The sequence below is a fragment of the Hyaloscypha bicolor genome, assembly GCF_002865645.1.
Source record: "Hyaloscypha bicolor E unplaced genomic scaffold K444scaffold_53, whole genome shotgun sequence".
In the NCBI taxonomy this organism is placed as follows: Eukaryota; Fungi; Ascomycota; class Leotiomycetes; order Helotiales; family Hyaloscyphaceae; genus Hyaloscypha; species Hyaloscypha bicolor.
In genome coordinates, this window is record NW_020194555.1 from 3,570,806 (window position 1) to 3,596,461 (window position 25,656).

Consider the following 25,656-nt stretch of genomic DNA (forward strand, 5'->3'; position numbering starts at 1 on the left):
AACCGAGGAATTTCACTCAAGCTACTGCAGCCACTTCATTTTCGACCTCCTCTGGAGATCATCAATCGTCGATGGGAACCCGCTAATTGCAATTTTCTTTTCACTCCGTTTCAATTTTATTGCCAGTACCTGAAACACGCTGTTATGCTTCTTGACTAAAAATGTGAACGGTAGACGGAACTTCTTCTTAGCATCATTGCCTCGATGTTGAGGTTCCAAGCCCACAACGTCGAGCAAGCTTTCCTGTCTCGGCGGATGATCTACTTTCGTCCAATTCTGAATTCTTCCTACGTCCGCCGTGTTGTCCGAGCTCATCGCGGAAGAATAGAACCCCTCAACCATTTCGCCGAGGAGTTTCTCCAGTTGAGGACTCTCATGACTGAGACGGCAGCGGATGGAGCCCGCTAATTCTATACAGGACGGGTCAGGGCGGAGTCTTTGAGATGCGATCGGCGAGTGTGCAGCCTCGATATCATCTGGTTCGAAGAAGAACAAATTCGCAATGAGAGTATTTGCAAGTTCCTGGATTCTCGTCGCTGCTGTGGTTTTCGTCCATTCTGTGGCCAGATCCTTGAGCTCCTGCAGTCTTTTGTACTCGTACAGTTCTACATGCTCCCCTTGCAAAGGAGGATCGAGGCGATGGAGCCTTGATCGAACATTGAATGGAGTAGTCTGCTGCTCGAACTTCGCCCACGAGCTTTTCGAATCCAGCTGTCTCTGAAACATGGCTCGAACCGAGATAAAGAAGCCCAGATTCACGAGTGTAGGAGCCTCAGCATCCTTTGCTTTCTGGTCCCCGGTTCCAAGTGAGACGAGGTAGTCCAGAGAGGCGCCCTTATCTGGCCAGAGCTTCTCCAGCTCGCCGTATGCCACTTCTGCAGGGCAATTAGCGTATACTGCGCCATCAACGTATTGCGTGTTCGTCTCTTTCTTCTCGAATGGTGGCAGGTAGAAGGGAGCGGCGGAGGTGGCGAGCGCAGCTTCCCAGATCTTCATGTCTTTCTCGGAATCTTCTTCTCGTTCAAGATTGTTGGCTGGGTTGCCCAGTGGGTGGTTGTAGCTGGTGATCAAGCAAGTTGTTTGTCCCAGGTCCTTGGCAGATGTGACTGCAACGCGAGCACTCGAGGGCTGGCTGTGAAGCGCGGGTGCGAAAAGACTTGTGTCGGAAGGATGGTATTCCTCGAAGAAGGTTTTGATACTATTCTTCAGTGATTCTGATGAGAAAACACTCTCAGTAAGTCGAAGAATCATGAGAGTGTATGTTGTTAGCTTCTTGAGTGGTCCGATTCGGGAGATTATCCCGGCGGTTGTTTTAGAGAACGTTTTCTCTGATGCCCCAGTGAAGAATGCAACCATGTCGGCGATGGAAGCATTCGACATCGCCAGTCCTAAGCTGATGATGCCACCTATGTGGGATTCAAGTTAGTTACCTCCTCCTCGAGAACTAGATTGGCGTGTTGGAGCTTACCCGTTGAAGTGCCAACGATGAGATCAAACATATCTCTGAGAGAGAAAGCTTCCCCTAAACCTACTTCTTTATGAAGAGCTTGCAACACTGAGAGCTCAATGATACCGCGAATTCCCCCTCCATCAAGCGTCAGAATCCTTGCGCCAGCGCATCTAGGTTTCAGCTGTATTTGATGTGGGCTCTCTCCCTTTTCTTCCCAGCAGAGCCAGCAGTGCATTATCCATGCACATTCTGAAGCTGAGGAAGGCGTTCCAAGCTCTTGGACACACCGAGGGCAATAAGAATGCCCGCAGCGTAGAACATGGTCGGGTACGGCTTGGAGGCAAGAAAGACAAGTCTTGTTACTTTTTATTTTCTTCCATATCTCATAGTAGCCTTTTCGACTAAGATTACGTTCAGCAGCAAGACGTCCTTCGATTGTAGTGGGAGTCCCAGTCGGTTCTTTGCTCAGACTGAGTTCATTAGCCACACGTTCTTCGATTGTGGTGGAAGGTCCCGTCTGATATTTTGCCAAGAAGATCTTTTCATAAGAATCCGAGAATGCTTTACGCAGGTTATTTACCCATTCGTTCCTTCGAGTTGAGCTCCACTCCCTTTCATGCTGGAAAGGACCGGGTTGGAACTGACCCTTTGCTGAAGTGTGCTGATGGTGAAGTTTTGCCGGTCGAGAAGTACACGGGCCGTCACGAAATGGAAATGCGCATTTTTCGTACTCCTTTCGATAGATCTCGACAGAGCGAGTCCAGATCTCCAACAAGTCACGATCAAATATCTCGGCAGGATTTGGTGCTGTGATCAGGTCAGTTTTGATTCATTCGTGATGGCGAAATTAGGGGGGATAAACCTAGCCGAAAATTGTGGTGTGTATAGATGAGAAGCGCAATGGAAACGATCTTGATAACCATGTCATTTACCGTTTGAATGTCTCCTCCACATTCAAAGGCATGCCGCAGGAAGTTCGCAATGTGGTCTTGCATTGACTGAGGATTTGGGTTATCTAGTCGAGCAGCGAGGTAGAAGTCAAACGGGTTTTCGGATGCTGCAAAGTGTTCAAAAGCTCGAGTGAGAATGTGAGATAATGCCGGGACATTGTACTGCATGACGCTCTCTGCTCTGAGACTCAGTCCCTCTCTGACGGAGGACTCGATCAGAGATCGTAAAGCTCGATATTGTTTGTACAGCTCCTGTGGTCTTCCCTTGACTTTGACTTTGTTGGGAATGTAACAACAAGTGATTTTGGTAAAAAGTGCTCTGTAGAGCCTGTCGTTGCTTGTAATTCTCAAGTCATACCTGGCAACTGTATTGTTATAGTCTTCCACGAATTCTTTTAGAATTGTGGATTCTTCCCACAGGTGTTTGTCAGGGTCGCTATAGAGATACCGTCGTCCTAAATCTTCGGCATCATAGAGAGCTGGCTCATGGATGCTTGCCATGTGTCGGACAATGATCAGTGTCTTCCGAGAAGGGTGGTTGACGGACTTGTGAACAGCCTTCGAAGCCCATTCTAAGACACGGACAAGTTCGCTTCGGATCCTCTGGTCTTCTTTTGTGATGAAAACAACGACGTCGCTGATGGCATAGAGAAATCTGGCGTAGAAGAGATCAACTCCTTCCTTGCCACGACTGTAGCAGTGGGGTTTGACTTGGAGCTGAAGCGCTAACTGATCTCTTCTTGAGGGCGATCGGTTGCGGGAGACCCCAAACTCTCTTCCTCGCAAGTCAGGGATTTCATCCACTGACTCCATTTTTTCCGCATTGGTCATGGCCTCTCCGGCTCCAAAGCCTTCGCAGTCAGAGAAGAGAATCGGATACTGCGCATCTGGTATTGGTGCAGATGAGTCACCAGGTTCCATCGCAGTTCCTTGATCTAGATACAAGTGGACACCCAACGTTGTGGGATCTGTCAAGTGGTTGATGTTCCCTGAACGAGTAACAGGTCCATCATTCCCCCTCTCGTTCATTCGTTTGACCACATCAACCAGAGCCTCACCATTCTGAGCAGCACCCCGGCCATTTTCGGAAGAAAGGAATGGCGACGATTTCACGATTCCCATAAGAAGCATGGCCCGGACGAGAGTGGACTTCCCAGCTGAAGTGTCACCTACGAACGAGACGAAACTGGGATAATGACGCTTAGTAGCTCTGTTTCCAGACCTAGACGGGTCGCAGAGCTGAATGAAGCGATCATAGACGTAGAGTTCCGGTTTGCCTATCGTGTGGTCCCGTCTCATATTGAACCATCGAGCTTCTTCATCCCTCTGGTGCATCTTCTTTTGCTTCTGGGGATTGGCTTCCGAGTGAGTGATAGCCTCGACGAGTAATTGTGAAAGCGGGTCAACCATTTGGTGAGCTTGTGCGAGTTTTGCTGCCCTGGGAAGATGTTTATCCCAGCAGGTTTCATGTAATTTACAGAATCTTTTGGTCGTGCAGTTTTCCTCTTCGCAAGTGATACAATAATAGGGATCGAACTGATCCCCTTTCCCGCCGCAGTCGGAGCATTGGCGAGCGTCGTAGACATTTAACCTCTTCTCGCAAAGAAGGCAGCTGTATTCGGTATCGGAGAGGAAGTCCTAGATACCAAATTAGTAAGAAATGGAATCCGGAGTGAGAACTATGAGAATTCAATATGCACCATTTCAGCATCAAGACTCCACTGGTGATTGTGTCCTGAATTTTTTTCAGTGGTGTTGTGCACAATGTTTTAGTGATGTTAGGATTTACAGGGAAGAATATGGCACTGATGTAGATGGAGAGGCCTGCAGTCGGAATGTCGTTCCAATGTGGGGAAGTGTGCCACGATTTGTACCTGGCGGGATCGACGTATCCGTCTCGCCATCAGGGACGTAAGAGGGTAAGGTCAATGGTTTGCTTTTTGCCGGAAGTGTAAGAACTTCACCTCGTGATGACGAGCAGATTATTCATGTGTCACTTCTAAAAGATTGCCCTCCCCTCCCTCACGCAGCAAATGCTACAGAGAAGCTTTCCAGTGAAGGTGGTATTTCTTGGCGGTTTCAGCCTTGATCAAATGATTGACTGCCAGGTGCGGGTGCTGGAGTACAAAAATAGCTCGATACTCCTCAGCCGTCTTCTGAGGCCGCCTTGGAGGCAGCCCAAGATTAACGCGGCTAATTCATCGTCCAACATGTGCAAAGATCAACCAACCCACTTAATTTCCATGCGATGAAACGTCATGTGGCGAATTCTTAACACATAAATTAATGATCTTTGTCGCTTTTGGCTGCTAGGAGTCATGCGGGGGCGTAAAAGTTTGAAGTGTTGGGCCAAGGCTCTCGTCAAGGCTGGCCCAAGGACGCCCGAAGGAGAAGCTCAGGCATCACCGCTGAAATAAAACTAGGCTCCGGTATCATGTGGCTTGAGATCAGGTGCATTACCGGGCGTTAGGCAGTTGTGCATGCTATTCTTCCCGTTTCCTTGGTGCTGCAATGTTGTATCGTGGCAAAGTGCAGTGTTTAACATCTATTCTCTGCAGAGAAAAGTTATGCCTGCAAACCCACAGCCTTATGCTATGATAAAAATTCAGCTTCTGGTGATGGATCGATTTTCTGGTTCTGTGCTCAACTCTGATCTTTTGTCTTGTAAACCTCTGCTTCGCATCCATCAAGTGCTCTGTTTGGGAGTACATGACATTGGCACCCCTCGATCGTTCATTCATTATCATACAAGTATCATATCTGCTACCACACCGTAGCTTAATAAGGGATGAACCTCTCAGATATCGATGGTATGGCTAACTCGTTTGCCTCCATGAATGCTGAGGAGTAGCCTCCAACTTCCATCTCCGGTTTGTATTGGTCTCTGTGAAGACTGGAGCCATCCACTTTCCCTTGAATATGGACCGAACAGCTTTCAGGCAAAACAAAATTGCCAAAGTGGTGAAAAGAGTGTAAAAAAACCCTGCAAATGCGTCAAGCATTTGATATCTACAGAAAGTTAGCGTCACATTGCTCGAGAATATTTCGAGCAACTTACCGAAGTCTTCCAGCAATAGTACGATCTGGTATTGTTGAATATCCGTCCAGTCCGACAACTGCAGGACTACAAACCTTTGCGTTAGCACGCTTTCCAGGAGTAAAGAGAACGGGGAACATACTCCGCAAAGCAACCTGTGAGGAACATACCGACCATTCCCCCTCCTGCGTGGATGCTGAAAACAAACAAAGGATCATCTTTCAGGAGACCTTTGGTGTACCGCTTTAGCAAATTGACTGCGATAGCCGACACAACCCCGAATATTCCAGCACTCCATACTGGCACCTAGCATTTTTAGCGCGACCGGCTATCGACTGCAGGAAGAGGACCTACATAACCTGCGGCAGGTGTGATTGCAACAAGACCAATGACCGCACCATCGCAGAACTGCGTCACACTAACAGAAGGGATTTTATTTTCTTGCTCTCCCGGTTCGCCCAGGTATCTGTCTACTGCTCTGGCAAATGCATTCCATGCCCAGAAGAAGAAAAGTGATGTTGTTCCGCCAGCACAGGCTGCCACATGCGTTGAGACGCAAGCTGATACAGCCCGCATATTGCCACCCAGAGCCGACCCGCCGTTGAAGCCAAACCATCCGATCCAGAGCAAGGCAGTCCCCAAGATCATGTTGTTCACGTTGTGAGGTGGATCATCGTCCTCCAGACCACGGACTAATGGGGCGGGTTGGTCGTCCGTAGGTGGGAGAGCCGCTTCGGGATCAGCAAGTGCATGCAGGGCAACTTGCTTTTTCGGACCTTGATGGCTAGTTGAGGATCGATTCTCCAGTTCATGTTCCTCGGAGTTGTCGTCATGGTCTTCACCAGGCTGGACAATTCTTCGCGGTGGACCTGGGTTCTTTCGATAAAGTCCCAAAATGACGAATGGTTTCATGTGCCGCATAAAAATCCTCCAGAAGCCTGCCCAGCACGTCGAGAACCCTTTCGTATCAAGCTCATAGAAGATATAGAAAGCGAGCACTGCTGTACCAGAGGTAATGTGTACCGCTGTTCCGCCAGCAAAATCCATCACGTCGCGTTGATTGGACCAGCCGGCCCAGTGCCATGACCATCGAGCCACCGGATTATACACGAGAAGCGACCAGAACGTTATGAATACCAGGAATCGTCCGACGCGTACATCGCGAATAGTCCCTCCGCACACTAAAGCTGCACTTGGAAGAGTCAGCAATCCCATGATCGAACAAGACTGGATCTTTCTTACGTGAAAGATGCGAACATTCCCTCATAGAATTGGTAGAGAAGTTCGGGGATTTTGGCGCCGTCGGCGCCAACTGGTCTTGCGAGACTGTCGTGCAGCGCAACGCCTCGTGGGTCCCCACCATACCAAGAAACACCAGGTGAAGGAGGTTTGACGGCAGGAGTAAATGCTAAACTATACCCCCAGAGATACCACTAGTATAGTCAGAGGATGCAGAGGGACTAGTGTAGTGTTGTGGGTCTAGCACACCTGAAATCCAATAAGTGCAGCAGTAATGAGAGGCAGACGGAATAGCGTCAAAGATGAACGTCGATTTGAGGCACCCGAGTAGAAAAGGCACATAGCAGGTACCATCATCAAAACTAATGCGGACGAGATGAGCATCCATACAATATCGGACCCCTTTGTGCGACTGCGTTAGCTGATATTCCTGCTAGTATCTGGACACGCAATGGGCAAGGGAAGTCGTGCCGCACCGCGAAATAGAGTTGTGGGCTTGTATGAAGATCTTCAGTTGTAATATTGGTATACCGCGTAGGCCCTGGTGGAGCAACATCAACAGTAAAGGTCTCCATTCTGGCGGTGGTATCGAAATGGGAGAAACTCAAAAAGTGACAAGGAAGAAGAGAGGAAGAAGAATCAGACGGTGGGTGAAAGCTTCAAAAGCTTCTCATCAAAGGCCACAAGGCTGGATGCTCAAGAGAGACCAATACTTTTGAGCCTCCGAGCCTTGTTTCTTTTGCGCAAGCCCAAGAGCTATTCGTGACAAATGCCCTGCATGTTCGTAGCACTGCCTCCCATCTCTCGTCTCCGACTTCCGCTTTCGAGTCGTTCCATTTTGCAGGAAAGCGTTATCAGTTCTCACTGGTCGGCATTCGCAGCCACCTCCACCACCATAGTGTGACAGCGGTAGAGCCCGTCAGAAGACAACTTGGCGTCAACTGTTTTGAACTCCCACCAACACTTGTAAGCAATAAATGAATGAGGAGAGCTCAGTTGGAGTCTTGGATTGAAAGTAACATAGCTCGGTATCTCCAACTGAGAAAACTGAGAAGTAGTGGAAGATTTGGTGGAAAGTGGGAATACGAGAAATGGCCATGGCTCCAGGGCCTCGCCTGTCCCGCGTCCGGAATAGGTCACCCCACATCTGAACACAGGGACCCCTGCTAATATCGGCGTGGTAAAAGAGTAATCCAGCGCTGCTGCCTTGAAACTTCGTTGACTCAACCACCCTACGCGTTGCGCGTTTTCGGTGACTTTGTTGAACGAACAGCGGGCGCTGAACATTTCGCCGCCGCTGATAAAGTGGCACAATCCGAATCGGATCATTGGCCCAGGAATAGGGCCTCAGCCCCCTCAGTCTGGGAGGAATACAGCGCCCGTACCGCTTGCTTTCCAGGCAGGAATGGCCTGCGAGGTTTGGTTGCCAGCCTCATGACCTCGAACTCCAACCGCAGCACGTAGGGAACAAAGGAATCGCCTTCCATGGGGCTTCGCGAAAACAACATCGTGAACTTATTGCAATTCAGCTATGCCGCATGACCCGCAAGGAACGGAAGAAGGGCCTTCAACAGCCGGAGCGGTCTTCCGCATTTCTGACGGCTCCGGTAAGAGGGGATCTGATGTGCGAATATCCCAGCCAGGTCTTCTCAGGTCCAGGTCTCTGGGATTGAGGAAACTGATCGACGAGAAAGGCGTAAAGCAAGAAATACCACTACAGGTAGATTTCAGTACTGACATCGACTGCGCTGCCGTCGACTGGGTTGTGAAGGAACTTCAACAGCAAGAGCCCGATATAGACCCCGACCCGAAAGGCCTGGCAAGACACTGTACAGTGCTGTGGAAATACCAGTGCATCCCAGATCCATTCAAGAGTCAAGAGAACAGCATGAAACCACGGTCCAGCTCGGGTTCGATATCCAGTGCCGATCAGCAAAGCAGTATTACCCCGAGTGCTACCCCGAGCAGAGCTCCGCGATGCTGGCAAGGGAGGAAGAAACACCAAACTTGCCGCCAATTAATAACAATTGCCATAGTGCTCGGATTGCGGGAAATTCTGGAAGATGAGATCAAGACTGCCATTTGGGGAACGAACAAAGAAATGGACGTTATTATTCCTCTTGGGCTTGATATTAAAGGCATGTATATCTAATAATATGGTTGGAAACATAAGCTAACCTCCTATAGCCATGAGAGAAAGCGAACTTGGGAAGCTATTTACCTGCGTATACCAGGAGATCACCGAGATCGGCGACGGGAACGAAAAACTAGCAAAATCTATACGAGAAACACTAAAGCAACATAATCTTGGGAACTTTGCGAAGACTTGGAGGAGGAACCAGGAGGAACTCGGGCTATGGACACCGTATGACTTTCTTCTGGGAGTGGAAAATGCGTTATCGCCGCCAGAGTTGCAGGCACAGCAGACTGAACCAGTGGCTCCGGTCGGGGTGAGAGAGTTGCGGCCGATAAATTGGGGGGGTCTTTTCCATAAAGTGAGAGTGTCTATGAGTGGCCCAAGCCTTGGACAGGAGGAGACAGCCGCGATACTCGGGGCCCTCGAAACCCATATTTCCGAACGTCGACAAGAACTCGCTGCCGAGCTGATGAGGCAGAGGGATTCGACGGTCCGGCAGTGGAAAGCGAAACTGGGGTGGAAAGAAGAGTCCCTTGATCTAGATCCTTTGTATCAGAAGTATGGGTAGCAGAGAAGGAGGGGAATGGCAGAATAAGATTCTGTCGGATGTAGGAGCGCCGTGTCGACAGCCAGGCGGTCGACTTCCACAAGAGATGGGAAGATGGGGCCACCACAACTTTGAACAAACGGGGGGATCTGTGTAATTTTAACTTCAACGCGACGAATGCCAACGGTGATCTTCTGTTGGTTCCATCTGCTAGTTTAGGCAGGTGAAGAGCCCGCATCATTTGATCAACTCCAGGGGTTGTACCTGCCGAACACGAGCTAAAGTCAGTATCCGTACAGTACCCTGCGAGCGCTCTGAATTTACGTAACCGACGGCGCAATTCGGGTTTCTATGAGTAATGAAAAGTTTCAGCCCTATCACCCCTCAAACGAAGGTGTTGTATATGAAGTTCACGCAAATTGAAAGCGAATCAATACGAGGGAAGGGTTGAGAAATCAAAAATTATCCCTGGATTTAAGCTTGATACGCTAAATGATATTAAGGTCTCACTAACGAGCCTACCAGTCTGTCCACTGAGGGCATTTTAAGCGATTCTTCAGGCGTCCTGGCGCCGCATGTCAGGCTCAGAATAGTATAACTCACTGCAATCACTTTAAAGTTACGAGACCACCAACGATACTTTTAACTTATGATTGACTATTCAAGCGACTATTCCAAAAGGCAAGGAAGTTTCATGTTGAAGAGGTTTTTATAGTTTTTGTTTTTTCGATGTCAGTTTCACTGCCCGATAATACACTGAAAAAAGGCAGCCAAACCTCCCCAAGTTTAGCATCTCATATAAATTTAGTGAATGCCACAAGGCATGGAGTGGCATGAACCCATGAAGCTCGCTAAACTTCCAGTACTCGCCTCGCCCCGGAGTACTAATTTCTAGTTCACTGTGGACGAGAGCAAAATACTTGACGACGACAACACCAAGAACATGAATACAGGTCTGACGGCAACCCAGGAATACTCGTCATCATTCATGGCAATCCAGAATCGGCGTTCATTGTGCCGTAAAGAAGGTCAGCAAGACCCCACTCGCCTCCCCCGCACGGATTTCTTTCGAAGCCTTGCAGAATCCCCAAATCGGCTACCTGATTCATCATGTCATTACTTGCAGGAGATTGCTCAGAAGCCCTGCCATTCCACGGCAACAGTCCATCCGGAAACAGAAGTTGTCTTAGCCTCTCAGTCGTCACTGCTTCCCTGGATCCTAGGTCGAGGACCATGTCCGAATCATTCATAATCCAATCATAGAACGCCTTCGAAATTCCGTCAACAACAGACTTCAAATGCTCTGCACAAAGCGCTGCCTCCCTCCTTCGCTCTTCGACCTTTACCAGCAAGGCTAAACCATCTGGAAGGGGTGATAGAAAGAATGAATCTCGCTTGTTGACGCGTGCGACTCCAATCTCTGCTTTCTACTGAGGCGAGGCAGCGGCCGGAACATCCAAGTCAGATAGATAAAATGAATGGTAAATAGGACCAAAGGAATACTGTCCCAGGAATCCGTTTCGAAAAAGCAACATTCTCTGACGGCGTCGAAAATGGAATCGAAATCAAACGAAAAAAAATATCGTGCTCGACTCTGCATCTTCGGGACTATCCGATGAAATCGCGGGAGGAGGTCGTCGGCCAAGGCGTTGCCAGCAATGGCAACATCACGGACGATGGCTTGCAACGAGGTCTCAAGTGTAGACACTTACAAATGATTGCTCTCGAAAGTATCGTTGAGGCCAATCGCTAGCACGGAATGAGTTATGCCATAGTGTACAGCGGGCCCGTGGGAGCAATCCTACGCTTTTTCATCGTTGGAGTCGATGTCTATTTCGTCATGCAGAGTATTGGAGAAATGTCTACCTCCTAGCACTTTTGTTGAGGTATGTGGGCTTTGAATACTTTCTTCTGTCGTGAATTTTGGCCGATGATTTACCTGATGTCTGGCCGATTTGTCGATCCTGCGTTGGCCTTTGCATTGGGTCGGGATTATTGGTATCTTGTAAGTTGAAATTCACTCTCCACTCACCCGGAACTGCCGTAGTGTAAATTGTTTAATTAGTGACTAATTTTACTTAGTGAATTACGAATCTAGCTGGAGAATACAACAGTTTCTCTATTGTCATGACACTCTGGACCGACAGAGTTCCTGACTACGGCTGGATCCTCATGGCTTGGGCATTTTTCCAAACCACTTCGCTTCTTGGTGTTGCTATGTACGGAGAGAGTAAGCAGCCACAACGATTCTCATTACGGAAATTAACTCAAATCAGTGGAATTTTGGCTGGCCTTTTTCAAATTCCTCTTTGTACTCTGCAGTTTCCTGGTCGCCATCCTAATCAACACCGGCGCCATTGGGGGATTACATCGGATTTAGATACTGGGAAGGTCCGGGACTTTTTGTTAACGGAATCAACGGCTTCGGGCAGACGTTTCTAATTGCTCCAGTCTACTAAATTGCGGAACCGAGAAGCTGGCCTTAACAGCTGGCGAAAGTGCGAACCCGAAGCGGGATCTCCCTAAAGCGATCAAGCAGACCTTCTGGTGAGTCCTGATTGTCTTCATCGGTCTTGTTTTCTTCAGTTCAATCATCGTCCCTGCCAACTCGCTGGGTCTCCTCACCGCCACGTCGAAGTCTGGGGCCGGAAACCTGATCAACGTTGTCATCATCACCGCGCTTTTAACTTCAGTCAACTCCTCGATTTATATTTGTTCGCGGTCCCTTTTGTCGCTGGCAAAATTGGGACGTGCCCCAAAATCTTTGCGAAGACGTCTGCCGACGGAGTTCGAATCTACGTCATCCTGTTCTCCAGTTTCTTGGGACTTTTAGCTCTTCTCAACTACACTGTAGACGCTGGAAAAGTGTTTACATATCTCGTCGATATTAGAGGTGCTGCTACCTTTGTTGCCTGGGCATTTATTGGTATGCTCATATCCGTATGTGAAAGGCCTACTATCACGTCCTTGGGCTGAAGACCTGGTCTAGTAAACAGCTCTTTTTGGGTGTGTATGTAACGTCTAAAGAGAGAAAAGAAGAGAGGAGCGGGGAGCTCGAGCTAAGTACAGGGTGCCACGCTAGGGCCAGGTCATGTGACGCTGACGTCACAACACCTACGCAGCTCAAGGCCTCGATCTCAATGTCATACCATACCGGGCCTTGTGGTATCCTTACGGGGCATGGTTTGTTTTATTCATCAGTATCTTCCTTGTTCTCACCTCTGGTTATACTACACTCATCCCATCGTTCCACGCGGTCAATTTTGTGTTCAACTATATTGTCCTTGTAATTTTTGTACTGTTGTTTATTTCCTGGAAGCTGCACAAGAAGATGAAATGTTTACCACTTATGGAAATGAACCTGGCCACTGGACGAAGTGAGAATATTTGGCGACCAAACCCTGATGGCGAGCTGAAGGTGTCAATTTTGTTGAAATTCAAGAGATTTTTTTAAGATAAATGAGGGGAGGAAGTGAAACAGCACTAGTTGTAATTGGGATACACGATATAATTGTTTATTGGAGTAGGTTATAATGTTCCTACGAAGTTGGTATGAATTTGTCGTGTGTTATTCTGCTCGTAGGTTAGCAAATACTTTGGTTTTTGCGAAGTCGCGGTGCTTTCTTCCTGATTCGGAATGGAAAAGGGGTGATCACGTGATACGAACACTGTCATACACAAAGTTTTCTCTCCTTCTCTCTTTGCAATCTTGGTCGTTATAGATCTAATAAGTCTTGCAAATTGTTTATATTCTTACATGGCCATTGGTCATAATTCAATATCACTCCTTTCAGTACTAATAGCCTTCCACCGTCAATTCTGACGGTCTTCCCATCCATAAATGACCCAGCTTTACTCGAAAGCCATATCGCAGTGCCCACCATGTCTTCTTCACTCCCTGCACTTCTTGTTTAGAACTCTTTTGCAAGGCGGATATTTGAAGTCGGGTCATTAACATCGCTCTTCCCTGACGGTACAAGGCAAGGAAAAAACGAATTTACTCGAACTGATATGTCAAACTCGAGACCAGGCTCGAAGAAAATGAGTGCTTACTATAAAAATGCGCAAACTCTGCAGCTAGTATCCTCGCTAAATGATCAACTGCAGCTTTTGATGCCTGATACGCAAGAACGAATTGGTGATTATGAACACTGGAGGGACTGCTGAAAAGGATTACAGAACCACTCCCACTACCTTTCTTGGCTGCAGTGCCAATCAGCTTGATAAAGCCAGCAGTCGAGAAATATGGAGCGAGGACATTCAACTGAAATGCGTGTTCCCAACTCTCCCAAGAAGCGGACTTGATCGCCGTTTCAAGATCCTCAAGGCTTTCTCCGTGCTTGAAAGTAAGAGCATCAATGTGCCGATGTGCTGCACAGTGAATAATTAAGTCAAGGAAGGTCTGGTTTTGAAGGACCTCCTGGAAGATGCCTTCAACACCCGCTTTACGCGGGAGATCCCCGCATATCCTAACCAACAACGTGAGCAAGTCTCTTTTTGAAAACGTAACTCAGAAATGTACATACGTATGAACTTCGACAACTTTCTGAACGCTTTTCGCTGACTCCTCAGACTCTGACTTGGACGCCAAGAGGGATATCTCATCTATGTCTACAAGAATAGTCTTGGCTCCATCTACAGCAAATACTTTAGCCAGCATTCGACCAATGCCAAAGCCTTTGTATTTGAATTCAGTTTGAGGTAAATGGCAACCTGGTTAAGGAGTACTTACCTCCTCCTGTGATCAGGACCGTCCTTCCGGCAACTTCAAACTGAGTTCGAGGAAGCAAGTGAGCCATTCTCTTGCTAACCGGTATCCTTTGGAGCACTCAACTTCAGAAACAAGCAAAAATTGTTCTACGAGTGCGGCGGGAATGTCTTGGGATCTCCGAAAGGGGTGCAAACCTCAGCCGAAATAGTCAACAAAAGATCGGGACTCATCTTCGGCGCTGGACGCACTGGGCAAATTCTGTTAATTGAGAAAATAATTCTATAATCTAGCCGTGATGCTAATTCGGAGTTGCCCGCTTTTGTTGGTGCATCCCACATGATTCCGGGTGATCACCGGCCAGCAAGATCCCCCCCTTTTAGCTCCCGAGACTTCACAACGTCACGTCTCACAGGCGGGAAGGCGCGTCTTCATGGGACACGCTTCAAATTTGACGGGCTTCGTTTGCTCGAATTGCTTCATTTATTAAAACCCATCCGTTTCATTTGATCATTACTTTCTCTGTTGATCGCCTCCCCACTTTGGCGGCCAGAAATTATGTCCAGCACCAAAAAGAACGCCGTCTTCGACGTAGTCGGCACCTGCGTTTCCCACGATAGCTTTTTCAAAGCTATCGATTATCGACTGAGAGATAAGCTGAGAGCAGAAGGCATCAAACCGAAACTTCTAGGCTTTGCATGGATGGAGGCGGCTGAGCGGGAGTACACATACCTCAGCATATCTGGAGGATACGTGCCGTTCTGGAGTGTCTTCCAACCACTATTCTACCGCATGTTATAGATAGCAAGAATCGAAGAACCTCGAAAACCTGCGACGGATGAAGGTAGTCTGTATATGGCCGAGGAGTACAAGAAATTGGATGCATGGAGTCTCCGACTCAGACGGGAGTTGGACCGTGGCAACCCCCCGCGGCCCCATCAAAGCCAAGAAAGTAGTTTTTGTAACCAATGCATACACAGCGGGCATCGCTCCCCAATTCACAGATAAAATCGTCCCCGTGCGAGGAACCCGTAGTCGTATCGCCACCCCCGCACTTAAACCCTCTCCTTTGCTTTCAAATACCTGCAGCTGAGGCACGGACCTTCGTTGTATGATTATCTGATTCCAAGATCGGATGGAAGACATTATTTTGATGGGTTCATGCAGAAGCATTTCCGGGGGTGGGAAGAGAGTGGTGCGTATACTGATAAAATTTGGACTAGAAGTAAGTCATTTGGCAGTTATGACATGAAATTCCGTTTTAAGGCGTGCTGGCCATGGTCAATTTAGTCATGGTATGGAGTTCTGACTTCATGCCATATGTGGGAGATGTACCTGGAAAACCTGGACAACTTGTCGTTGCTGGATTTTCAGGCCATGGGATGAAATCCTCTTGGCTACCAAAGGAGTTACGGGAATGCTGAAGGGCAAGCCTTTTGAGGAGGCAGGTTTGCCGAAGCTGTTCAAACCAACGGTGGAACGGTTGACAAGTGAGAAGAATGATATTTTGGATGGCCATCCGGCTCCAATGCCAGCAGCTGGGTTATAACAGACACCCAACACTTGAAAATTTTTACCCCTAATTCATCACCATGCCAAATGTCGTGTGCCCTAAACATTATGAGAATCATTCGAACAAGTGAAGGGACAAAACGTGCCACTGCGGCTTAAGATATCTTATTGGCTGTGCTTTCCCAAACTGATCAATCTTCGCCATCTCCTCGTCACTCAACTTAATCACCTCAAGTTTACTCACGATCCTGCTCGGGGAAGTCTACCCTCACATTGGACATTTCTTTCCCATTTCTTAAAACCCACCTATTCCCCACACCTCAAGAAATCAAAACCTGCTCACTCCTCTTCCCATACCTTTCCGCAATCTCACAAATGCCTCTCTCACTCAATAATTGGGAGTCTGGGTTTCCCAGCGGCGAGTAAGTTACCAGCTGAATACCTTTCTCCTTACAATATTTCACCAACTCCTCCTGAGATGAGGGGTGGAGCTCGACTTGATTTACACCAGGCACAACCTTTGCGATATTGAGGAACTTCTCGAGGTTATGTGTGCTAAAATTGCTGATTTCCATTGCTTTTACTTTTTCTGGGCAAGAGAGGAGGATGGTTTCCATGCTTTGCCAGGCTTTGAGAAACTCCCACGAGGGTTCAAGCTCGAATGATCCGTCTGGGAGGGTGGGAACTCCGGAGTCGTTGCCTTTTGAATTGAATGATACTGACCTGCATTTGAAGGAGTGAGATTAGGTCATCGAAATACACGAGGAGCAAGCGCCAGTGCATGAGCCAGAGATCAAGGTAGCCAACGCCCAGAGCTGAGAGGTTGAGCTTGAGGGCTTCTTGGGCTCGGGAATGATACGTTCCCCAAATTTTGTCCGTGAGAAAGAGCTCACTTCTTAGGACCCCTGGACTTCTGATCCCTTCACCAACTGCTTTTTCGTTTCTGTCGTTCTTCAGAGTCTAACTTTCAAGTGAAGGGTGGAAAGGACGGGTTACCCATAGTGCCAAGCCGTGTTGATATGTTGTATCCAGCTTGGATTGCCGCTTTCACAGCTACGAACTAATCAATTCTTCGTTTTTGATTCGTGAAGATTGAAACCGAGTCCAACGTACCAATCACGCCCTCATTAGTTGACTGTCAGGTTCCCAACCCAATCGCTGGCATATCAGCCCCTGTATTTAACCTGAAACTCTTCGTGATCGTCATTATATTCTGGGCATTCCAAATTTCGAGCAGATATAACTTGAAAATTCTTCATACAGCTATTCTGATCTTGTGAACGCAAGATATTGAGAAGTGTTGTGGAGCGCCCAACCCCTTTCCACGCCACGGCCACGGCTAGCGGACCAATAGATAAGCATCGGCGAACAGCTCAACAACACTCCACTCTTGAGGAACGCTGCGATACCTTGTACTCTACATTTCCTGGTTCAGAGTAACACAATACTTACCGGCTGATGCCATACCGACCTACACCTCATCTTATCCTTAAGATATCCCCAGCATCCAAATCGAAACCCTAGAGAAAAGGCCACTTGACCAAAATCCAACCATGGGTTCAACAGAAGAGATCTACGAAATTAGCACGAAAACCCAAGAAGTAGTCGATGACTACGAGAGTTATGTCGGCGGAGGGTTTGCTCCTTATCCTGTTCGCTTCCTCTCCCCTCTCTACCCTTCATTCCCCCGTCCATCGCCAAACTAACTAGAAATAGGTAGCTCTTACCCACACCAAAGGCTCAAAAGCATGGGACGTCGACGGAAAAGAGTACATAGACTTCCTTTCCATGTATTCTGTCGTGAACATGGGCCATGGGCACCCGAAAATCCTCGCCGCGGCAGTGCAAGCCATGACTGAGGGAGCGGTCGTGAACCTCCCCTTCCATTCTCCATATTATGGGAAATTGGCGAAGAAGTTACATGACGTGTGTGGTTCCTCGTCCAGCCTCTCTTTGGAGACCGAATCGAAACTGATCTAGGACAGCTCTTTGGATACGATAAATTCGTCGCCATGACCTCCGGCGCCGAAGCTGCTGATGCTGCTGTAAAGATTGCACGGAAATGGGGGTATATAAGCAAGAATATTCCGGAGGGGAAATGTCATATACTAACTGCGGCGGCTTGTTATCATGGTGTTACACTTTCGACTGTTTCGTTGGCGAGTAAGAAGAGTTCTGGTAAGATCCTACGTTTGATCTCATTTTACCGTTAGATGAAAGCGAAGTCAGGTTTTGGCTAACGATAATGGTGATCGTTGAATAGCGTTTGGCCCTTTCGTCCCAAATGTAGGTTCCACGGCGCCTTCAGGAAAGGTTGTGGCGTTTGGTGTCATTGATGATCTGAGGGAGGCGCTGGAGGTTGACGGGGAGAGGATTGTGGCATTTATTATTGAGCCTATTCAGGGTTCTGCTGGGTATGTCTTCAACCACCTATCACCGCTCAGACACATTTGCTGACTTTGAATAGAATTGTTGCTCCACCGAAGGGATACCTGAAAGAGGTTGCTGCTCTGTGCAAGGGCCATAACGTGTTGTTTATTGTCGATGAAGTTCAATGTGGACTGGGCCGAGCAGGAGCAAATCTTTGTCATCTGAGAGATGGTGTGCGTCCTGATTTGGTGGTACTGGGCAAGGCATTAGCAGGAGGCATGCCCAGTCGTCATTCAATATTTATTTTCAGACGCCGACTCACGTGATTTTAGGCATGTACCCCCTTTCCGGGGTTTTGGGCGACGACCACATCATGGGTCTTCTCGATCCCTTCGAGTAAGTCGCTTTCCCTTCCCCGAGCTCCTCTCTCTGACCTCGACAGAATTGGCTCAACAATGGCTGCAAATCCCGTAGGCTGTGCCGCCGCCCTCGCAGCCCTGGACGTCCTCGTTGACGAAGACCTCTCCCAACGCTCCAACGAACTTGGCGATCTGCTCCGCTCAAATCTAAAAGCCGCCAACTTACCACACATAACAGCCTTCAATGGAGCCGGGTTATTCATGTCCCTCGTTCTGGAAGACAAGCCACCGAAGGTGACACCGAGGAGGATTGTTTCATTGTTGGCGCAGAGAGGGGTGTTGGCCAGTGCTGCAGGTTTGAGGAGGATTCGAATTTGTCCACCGTTGACTATCAGCAAAGAGGAGCTGTTGAAAGGTGCAGAGGTTGTAATTGGTGTGATGAGGGATATTGAGGGATGTGGCGAATTACCTGCTGAAGTTTTGGTTGATGTTCGGCATTAAGGTTTGAGTGGGAGTGCTTGGTGATAGATGTTCTTGTACAAATAACATTTGAGCTTAGTGCTTGTCTGGATCTCAACCTTCGCGCTTTAAAAGAGGATCTTGCAAGAGATACAAAGAGAGCCAAAGCCGTTTTGCGGAATGTGTTGTTGTGCCATGGAGTTCATGCGGTGCTTGGAGCTCCTCATCAGTACTCCTATCTGTGGAACTTCTCCCACCTTCAAAAGAAGTGTCCCTGGAAGTATTCATCAGCATTATTATATGTTTTCCACAGAGGGCTCATAAATATATTTGACGGCACGCAGTCGTCCGGCGGATATCCATCGACAGGACGACGACCTTTAATAACGGCAACCTAATATCAAGATAATCTGATAATTTACAAAAGAATAGCGCTGGTAGAGAGAACTTGCATGCGAAAGGCATAGCTTGTTTAGGATCATTTGGTAAATGCATCAAATTCAATCTTTGCAATAGGGGTTGGAGCTGGTCTGCATTGCTAATTCGGCGTACCCTAGGGTATCTTCCAAGTAAAAGAAGACAAAGGCAACATGAATCAATTAGGAATATAGTATACGTGTGCGCGAGTGGATTAAAACCGAGCCAATGGCTTCCAGGGTCTGGAGAACTTCCTCATCTTGTTTGCGGAATTCTGGATCATAGTGAGATCTAACTATCACACTTGAGATCTCGAATTCTGGAAGCAGAGAACTTTCTCATTTGTAGAATTCAAGATCATGCTGCGATCCAGCCCGATACAATGGGCAAAAGGAACTCGCTCATCATTCCGACGTTGAACACAAATCACCATTTTGATTTTTTCCAGCTTTCATGCCGGCTCTCTCATGCCCCAGATCTCACTCCATCGTCGATAATCCCCCTCAACCGGGCCTTCCAACCTCCCAAACCTTGCTGGTCTACCCGTATTAGCTTCAGGAAGGCAAACCCACTCCCGTACACTCCCCGGAATCTCCTCTTTCACATGGCTGATAACAATCAACGCTTGCTCGTTCCCTAATCCCCTCACCTTCACCCTGCCTTCCTTCTGCACATCACTTTCCACAACTTTAGGAGCTTTATCAATCTCGGAAGACGAGTGAGGGTGGGAGAATGACTTTGTTTCGCCGTGGGCGAGAAAGAGGAGACACCGGTCCCGCACACCGTCGTCCATACCACTGAACGCTTCATCGAGAATCACAAGATCGGGAGCTTTGATGACAGCACGCAAGAAGAGCGCAACTCTCTGCGCCGAGAACGGTAGACCACCAAACAACAGCTCGTCGGCCCACTTCAAATTCCTGCTTCCCTTTCCCCCGGCTCTTGGGTGGAGATCCTGCTCAAACCATCCAAGGCAAGCATCAACCTTCTCCCTCGCCTCCTCATCTAACTTCGGCATTCCTCTGAAAGTATCAGACCAGGCATTCTCCAACACTTGGCGAAGAGTCAACGATTTCGGGATATGTCCATGGATCTCCGGACTCGAGTGACCAATCCTACTCTGCAAATCGAATATTGATATTCCTGGTTCTCCCGGGGAAGGCAGGCGTGAGCGGCCGAAGAGGCGAATGGGGAGGGAGTATGTTTGCGGGTGGTCGGAGCAGATTAGAGACAGAAGGGTAGTCTTGCCAGAGCCGTTGGGGCCGAAGATGCCCCAGCGTTCGCCGCGGCGGACCGTCCACCAGAGACCCGGCTGAGGTTGAGCTGAGGAGGGGAGTCTTTGGGACCAGTTTCCGAGGACGGCTTTGCTGCCGTATTTGACCAAGGCGCCTTCCATTTCGACGAGTGGTTCTCCTGGGTCAGGAGTAGAAATGTCTTTCATCGGATAGCCATCTCGACTGAATTTGGTTTCATCAGGCTCTTTCTTTGTCGAATTCACCACTGGGTGAGTGCTGGGATGAAAGCCAGCAGATGGGGTATAATCCACGATCCCACTGCTGGTGAGACTCCGCCCTACTTCATGCATAGAATGCAACGGCATATGCCAATCTGGCTGCACATTCCCTCTCTTAGCACTCTCCACATACTCCCTCAACCCCGACAAAACCTCCTCCTTCCTCCCCTGAAACGCAACCTGACAACTGCTTTTCAAGTAAACCAAATGCGTAATCCACTCCGGGATTGGATCTTGTGGTCTCAAACTCAACACTAACCTTGGAGCATTCTTCTCCACGAGCCTCTTCAACATCGGACTCAGGCTTAACAGCGTTGGTGGATCCAACCCCATAAACGGCTCATCCAGCAACAAGACCTCTGGATTCCCAAGCAGCGCTCTAGCAATCCGTGCCCTTCGCGTCTGCCCATTACTCAGATTCGAGACCGGCATGTCGACCAGATCTCCTAGTCTCAGATCCCTGATAACTCTCTGCAATGTACCATTATCAATCCTTCCCCCGTGAATGTCTTGAGAGGGATTCAGTTCCGTGTTTCCCTGTAAGTAATCCAGGACGCTGAAATCCGTGTCTTCTCTCCTCGATTCGTATCTTGCAGAAAGATATGCGCTCTGTGGCGCCTGAGCACCAAGTCCTTGTTCGCCATCGAATCCTACTCTTTTTATTGCTCGATCTGGATTCCGTAGTTCATGGTCTTTCTGCTCAATCTCGTCTGACTCAAGGTATGGAAATGACCTTGCTTGTGGCGGGATACAAAGATGATTTCCATTGAGAATCTGCAAAAATGTTGTCTTTCCACTTGATGAAGGACCGAGTATGGACCAATATTCCCCTTTCTCTGAAAAACTCGGGAGCTCGAACCTCAAGTTCTTGAATAAAGGAGGATTTCCGCCAGTTGTAGCTGTTGTTGAATTGGGATGATGACGATAGAACGTGCCATTGTCAATCCTTATTATCGGTGATCGAGCTGCATTTGTTCCATATCCACGCCTGGAACGTAGCCTAAAAGGTGAAAGGACCGGTCTTCGCATAGCTAGTTGGGTTGTTCCATGGTGAGGAATTTTAAGTGGGAGGAGTCAGAAGTGAGGTACCCCGGACTAACCGGGAGAAGCTCGGCGCCAGAAACCGCGCTAGTGGCTTGCAGCTTCATCCGCGTCTTCAACTCGTGCCTGGAGCTTCATCATCAACACCACCTTCACCTACCTTCAAACCAAAACCCTCCTCTCCGTCAACCACACAATAATCTCAAGCACTTACTTGAGATACCACGCAGCCATCATGGTAAGGCCTCTTCCCACTCAACACCCTCACCTCTCCTCCGCCTCGTCGCCCTCTCTTGCCTGTTTTCCATCACCTCCATCTTCTCGCAGAATCTAACCTCCCTTCTTCCATCTAGGCAATGAGAATCGCACCTCCAGCTGGCCATTCCACCAGCCATTCCCACCTGTCCGCAAAATCCCTCGGTGCCCCCTCCGCCCCGGGCCTCCATGACACCCTCCGCTCAGGCATCGGTCCCTCCCTCACCACCCAAATAACAACCACCTCCTCGCCCTCCGCTATCCCAGACTCCACCCACCCGCTGGAGTCGCGCCTCAAGAAGTGGGAAGAGACGCAGGACGCACTGCGCATGGAAGGCTATCGCCGCACGTTTGGGATCAGCGAGCCGATTCGACGGGGTATGGAGCTGAAGATTACGAGAGAGGGGGAGTGGAGACCCGCGTGTCTGGGTGGAGGGCTGGAACGGGGTGTGCATGAGGAAATTTTGAGGGGGAGTTTGGAGACTGTGACGTGGGAGGATGTATTTAGGGGCGAGGAGATGAGGGGGGTGCCGGGCTTTCATGAGGAGGTTGAGAGGAAGGTTCGGATGCAGTAGGCCTTGCAGGGAGTTGCGGATTGGTGGAATGGCATTGGTGGAGAATGATGGAGATGATTGGGAAAAGAATGGGAGATGACTGGCTTGTAAGATCAATCGGCTTAGATGGCGTTGCTGGTGACCGTACAGCTGGGAATGAGACATGATTCCTTGCTTTCACGATTTCAGGCCCACGCTGCAATTCGGAGAGTGGATGTGAGAAGCCTGGAAAAGAGGCAGTGACTGCATTCTATCCCTATCTCGCTGGCAATTCATGACCGCTGTACACTCTCACTATATCACCCTTAATCCTAACTGTACAAGTCCATACGCACATGTCTCCCACTGAGGCATATAAATGTCGATGAAGACGCTCTCTGCCACGAAGAAACAACTAAATCAATCCCTCAACGCCTTCTCTCCAATGTTCATCATGTTTCCTCGTGCTCTGCATTGACGGTCACCACAAAGAGTGTGACAGAAAATACTTTTCTGGGGGTTGCTGCATGCAATTCGTCCGCTCATTGTCCATCTGCCCTTATAGTATCACACACCGACACCCAGCTGTGCCTTCTGCGCCTTCTCTACCCCTAGCTAACGCCTTGCTTTTTGATGCGTCTTCCTCATCAACAATATCTTGTGGCCTGACGGTCATATGTACCACATTCGCTGATTCGGTATTGAATCTACACTCTGTAGGTCGAACCAGTCAGCATCCAATATATAAAGAAACGAAAAGCCTCAATGATATAAGAATAACCTACCCTTCAATGGCGTCTTGTCATCCAATAACCGCCCGAAATAAATCAATCGTATGCTGCTGGGACTGCTCGGTTGTGTTTCCCACTCTTCCCTCCACTCCCGCAAGATCAATTCCTTTAGCGTATACACACTGATGCTGTACGGGTCTTTCCTCCCACCCTCGGTCAAGGCCGGTACGACCACATTCCGCTTCGTCAGGTATTTCTCATCAAGCTTGTATGGATGCCGTGCTCCAGATGTCAGGAGAAGTGTAATAAGCAGCACCGGCCCAGCGTCACTAGTCACCAGCTTGGGATCAACATCTATCGATGGCCCAATAGCCACAGATTCCAGCCGTTGAATGGCAGGAGCAGGTGTTGATGAGGAGGAAGGCTCAGCCGCAGACGCTGATGCTGATGCCGTCTGAGCAGTATTTTCTGTTGATAAGGGGTCCCTCCTTGGTTGTGAGGATACCGCAGTATTCGAAGTCCACGATGATTCTTGCTCGGGCTTCGTATTCTCGTTGGCCGTATTCGCAGCCGCGGCCGATTCTGACATGGTTGAAGACTGTAAGACGGATAGGAAGGAGGAGGAGATAGGCGACGTCGTCGGAATTGAAACGTAGCTGAGAGGACCCTGCGAACCTGCGCCTGTGGCTGTCCTTCCGGAGGGCTCGAATTCACTCAGCTCGATGGGCGGCTGATTGAGGGTTTTCGAAGGTGGTTGTACACTGGAAGAAGCGTCGCTGGGTGTTGAGGCATGGCCTGCGCCCGTCGTCCTTGGTGTTGCTTCTGCCATTGGTCGGGCGGGTTGGGGGTGCGAGAGACGCAGGTTTATGGGGAATTTCGATCTAACGCCACCGCAGTGCAGGATGTGGAATCAATAATTGGGCAGTCTGGGGGCTGTAGCGACTGCAGACGTTTGCTCATCCGGGACGGCGCAGCAATTCTGACAATTAATTGATGGACAGCAGCCGTCTAGGTTGACAAAGCAATGCAGGCTGTGTTTTGTTTTGTTCTGTTCTGGTTCGTGTTGCTCCAATTCGGTGCTCTTGGTCGAGATGATGGCCGCTCGTGATCGCTCGGCTCCTTTATCCGAGAAAATACAGTACAGTAGTTGCCGACGTCGCGTGCGCCCAGAAGTCACTCCGGGGTCGAGTCTTGACGTCGACGAATGCTGCGATTATTTGGAAATGTTTGTGTGTGGGGGTCGAGATAAGGAGGAGGCTTCAACGACCACACGACTATGTGTACCCTGGTAATGTCTGGTCGTGAGTCCAGTGTTTCCAGACAGTAGTCACCGAGTGTCGTAACCAGGTTCAAGAATCTGGGGATCTTGGTGTGCCAAGATTGAAACCGCAAGTGGGTCAGCCGCCTTCGCTTCTGAGATGCTGGGCTCAAACGGACGTACTGTACTGGATGATGTTCAAGCGAATGCTGATGGGAACGAATGGAAGTGTAGTTGAATACTGATGACTTATGCCAATGCCCCAATGCTGATGTTGAGCGGAGATGTTGGGATGGGAGATGGACCTTAAGAGGGTGACCGTTTCGATGAACGGGAGGAAAGAGCAGCCGGAGGGACACCAAGAGCTCAAGTGTCATTTCGGGCAGAAGCGTTTCGCGAACACAAAGATTTTCTACCGACCTACCAAATCAACCATCTCAGAGATAGTCCATTGACTTGAAGATGTGGGAGAAGAGAAGTTTTGCTTCCTGGGTTGCTCTTCGTTGTCGTCGAGTGGAAGGAACTCTTACGCTTCTCGAGGGGCATCGTCCAAAGAACGTTCGATGCGCTAATCGAGGATGCTTGAAACCTGTGGATAGAGAGTTCAAGTGCACAGAGAAAGTTTAGGCGCCCTCCATTTCTTGTCATACATGCAACATTTCAGGTCAGGGTTTCAAATTCCTTCATCCGAAGTTGCCTAACTCAAGGTGATTTGGCTTAAAAGTCTGATTTGTGTTTAATGGCGCGATTATCATATTATAATCCCATTACGTATCTCTCTCACATATGAAAGAGAAAGAGGGTCGAAGGGTTCTTGCACAAGATGGCGGGATCGATTACTCTTCCCGCTTTACATTTTCAAACACGTTCACTCTGTTCTCCTTTGCTATATCCGGGCGAAATCACCTTTTTATAACTGTATCACGTGCCCATGCTGCTCTTGCTGCTCTTGGCTAGGTGCGGCTGTACATCGAGGATTCTTACAAGAAGTCGTTCGGTATGATTTCCAGCCGACAGGAACAAGCCATGCCGAGAGTACCATGGGTAGTTGTGGATCGTTCATAGTACTGTCCATAGACGCATGCCTGCATGCTGTCGGTATTGATAGTCTCTGCCGCAGCTTAGGTCAAGTCAAAATGT

At 48.8% G+C, this 25,656-nt stretch overlaps 10 protein-coding genes across 10 annotated transcripts; 4 read left to right on the plus strand and 6 right to left on the minus strand.

The window, feature by feature from the left end:
- Nucleotides 1–21: 21 nt before the first annotated feature.
- K444DRAFT_627854 (uncharacterized protein) lies at nucleotides 22–4,103 on the minus strand (the record flags this gene model as incomplete). The annotated part of the gene is made up of 4 exons (XM_024882853.1): nucleotides 22–1,406; nucleotides 1,469–2,257; nucleotides 2,313–4,038; nucleotides 4,101–4,103. 4 exons carry the CDS (start codon nucleotides 4,101–4,103, stop codon nucleotides 22–24), a joined length of 3,903 nt encoding a protein of 1,300 aa, XP_024739906.1.
- Nucleotides 4,104–5,256: 1,153 nt separating this feature from the next.
- K444DRAFT_355851 (Rh-like protein/ammonium transporter) lies at nucleotides 5,257–7,394 on the minus strand. The gene is made up of 7 exons (XM_024872133.1): nucleotides 7,153–7,394; nucleotides 6,926–7,078; nucleotides 6,680–6,870; nucleotides 5,792–6,629; nucleotides 5,608–5,743; nucleotides 5,459–5,524; nucleotides 5,257–5,409 (listed from the first exon to the last, which is right to left on the minus strand). The coding sequence occupies exons 1-7, from the start codon at nucleotides 7,249–7,251 to the stop codon at nucleotides 5,336–5,338; spliced, it is 1,557 nt and encodes a 518-aa protein (XP_024739907.1). The 5' UTR covers nucleotides 7,252–7,394; the 3' UTR covers nucleotides 5,257–5,335.
- Nucleotides 7,395–7,915: 521 nt separating this feature from the next.
- On the plus strand, nucleotides 7,916–9,654 carry K444DRAFT_611020 (uncharacterized protein). Its single transcript, XM_024879863.1, has 2 exons — nucleotides 7,916–8,814; nucleotides 8,864–9,654. The coding sequence occupies exons 1-2, from the start codon at nucleotides 8,208–8,210 to the stop codon at nucleotides 9,379–9,381; spliced, it is 1,125 nt and encodes a 374-aa protein (XP_024739908.1). The 5' UTR covers nucleotides 7,916–8,207; the 3' UTR covers nucleotides 9,382–9,654.
- Nucleotides 9,655–11,029: 1,375 nt separating this feature from the next.
- On the plus strand, nucleotides 11,030–14,558 carry K444DRAFT_651842 (uncharacterized protein; the record flags this gene model as incomplete). The annotated part of the gene is made up of 9 exons (XM_024885741.1): nucleotides 11,030–11,207; nucleotides 11,247–11,345; nucleotides 11,459–11,590; nucleotides 11,637–11,671; nucleotides 11,837–11,907; nucleotides 11,947–12,147; nucleotides 12,177–12,286; nucleotides 12,483–12,737; nucleotides 14,452–14,558. The coding sequence occupies exons 1-9, from the start codon at nucleotides 11,120–11,122 to the stop codon at nucleotides 14,556–14,558; spliced, it is 1,098 nt and encodes a 365-aa protein (XP_024739909.1). The 5' UTR covers nucleotides 11,030–11,119.
- Nucleotides 14,559–15,906: 1,348 nt separating this feature from the next.
- K444DRAFT_512354 (Aldo/keto reductase) lies at nucleotides 15,907–16,605 on the minus strand (the record flags this gene model as incomplete). The annotated part of the gene is made up of 3 exons (XM_024873490.1): nucleotides 15,907–16,303; nucleotides 16,341–16,523; nucleotides 16,577–16,605. Coding segments are annotated over 3 exons (609 nt in total), but the record flags the coding sequence as incomplete, so codon positions are not given.
- Nucleotides 16,606–17,031: 426 nt separating this feature from the next.
- On the plus strand, nucleotides 17,032–18,833 carry K444DRAFT_662016 (ornithine aminotransferase). Its single transcript, XM_024886645.1, has 7 exons — nucleotides 17,032–17,232; nucleotides 17,297–17,506; nucleotides 17,566–17,758; nucleotides 17,844–17,994; nucleotides 18,048–18,226; nucleotides 18,283–18,346; nucleotides 18,393–18,833. Exons 1-7 carry the CDS (start codon nucleotides 17,134–17,136, stop codon nucleotides 18,808–18,810), a joined length of 1,314 nt encoding a protein of 437 aa, XP_024739911.1. The 5' UTR covers nucleotides 17,032–17,133; the 3' UTR covers nucleotides 18,811–18,833.
- A 520-nt stretch (nucleotides 18,834–19,353) lies between these two features.
- On the minus strand, nucleotides 19,354–21,744 carry K444DRAFT_611024 (P-loop containing nucleoside triphosphate hydrolase protein). The gene has a single exon (XM_024879864.1). It carries the CDS (start codon nucleotides 21,725–21,727, stop codon nucleotides 19,637–19,639), a length of 2,091 nt encoding a protein of 696 aa, XP_024739912.1. The 5' UTR covers nucleotides 21,728–21,744; the 3' UTR covers nucleotides 19,354–19,636.
- A 230-nt stretch (nucleotides 21,745–21,974) lies between these two features.
- K444DRAFT_642114 (20S proteasome maturation protein) lies at nucleotides 21,975–22,569 on the plus strand (the record flags this gene model as incomplete). Its single annotated transcript, XM_024884700.1, has 2 exons — nucleotides 21,975–21,977; nucleotides 22,093–22,569. The coding sequence occupies 2 exons, from the start codon at nucleotides 21,975–21,977 to the stop codon at nucleotides 22,567–22,569; spliced, it is 480 nt and encodes a 159-aa protein (XP_024739913.1).
- Nucleotides 22,570–23,086: 517 nt separating this feature from the next.
- K444DRAFT_524949 (ubiquitin-like protein) lies at nucleotides 23,087–23,847 on the minus strand (the record flags this gene model as incomplete). Its single annotated transcript, XM_024874399.1, has 2 exons — nucleotides 23,087–23,241; nucleotides 23,313–23,847. The coding sequence occupies 2 exons, from the start codon at nucleotides 23,845–23,847 to the stop codon at nucleotides 23,087–23,089; spliced, it is 690 nt and encodes a 229-aa protein (XP_024739914.1).
- A 485-nt stretch (nucleotides 23,848–24,332) lies between these two features.
- K444DRAFT_611026 (uncharacterized protein) lies at nucleotides 24,333–25,177 on the minus strand. Its single transcript, XM_024879865.1, has one exon. The coding sequence runs from the start codon at nucleotides 24,891–24,893 to the stop codon at nucleotides 24,432–24,434; it is 462 nt and encodes a 153-aa protein (XP_024739915.1). The 5' UTR covers nucleotides 24,894–25,177; the 3' UTR covers nucleotides 24,333–24,431.
- Nucleotides 25,178–25,656: the final 479 nt, after the last annotated feature.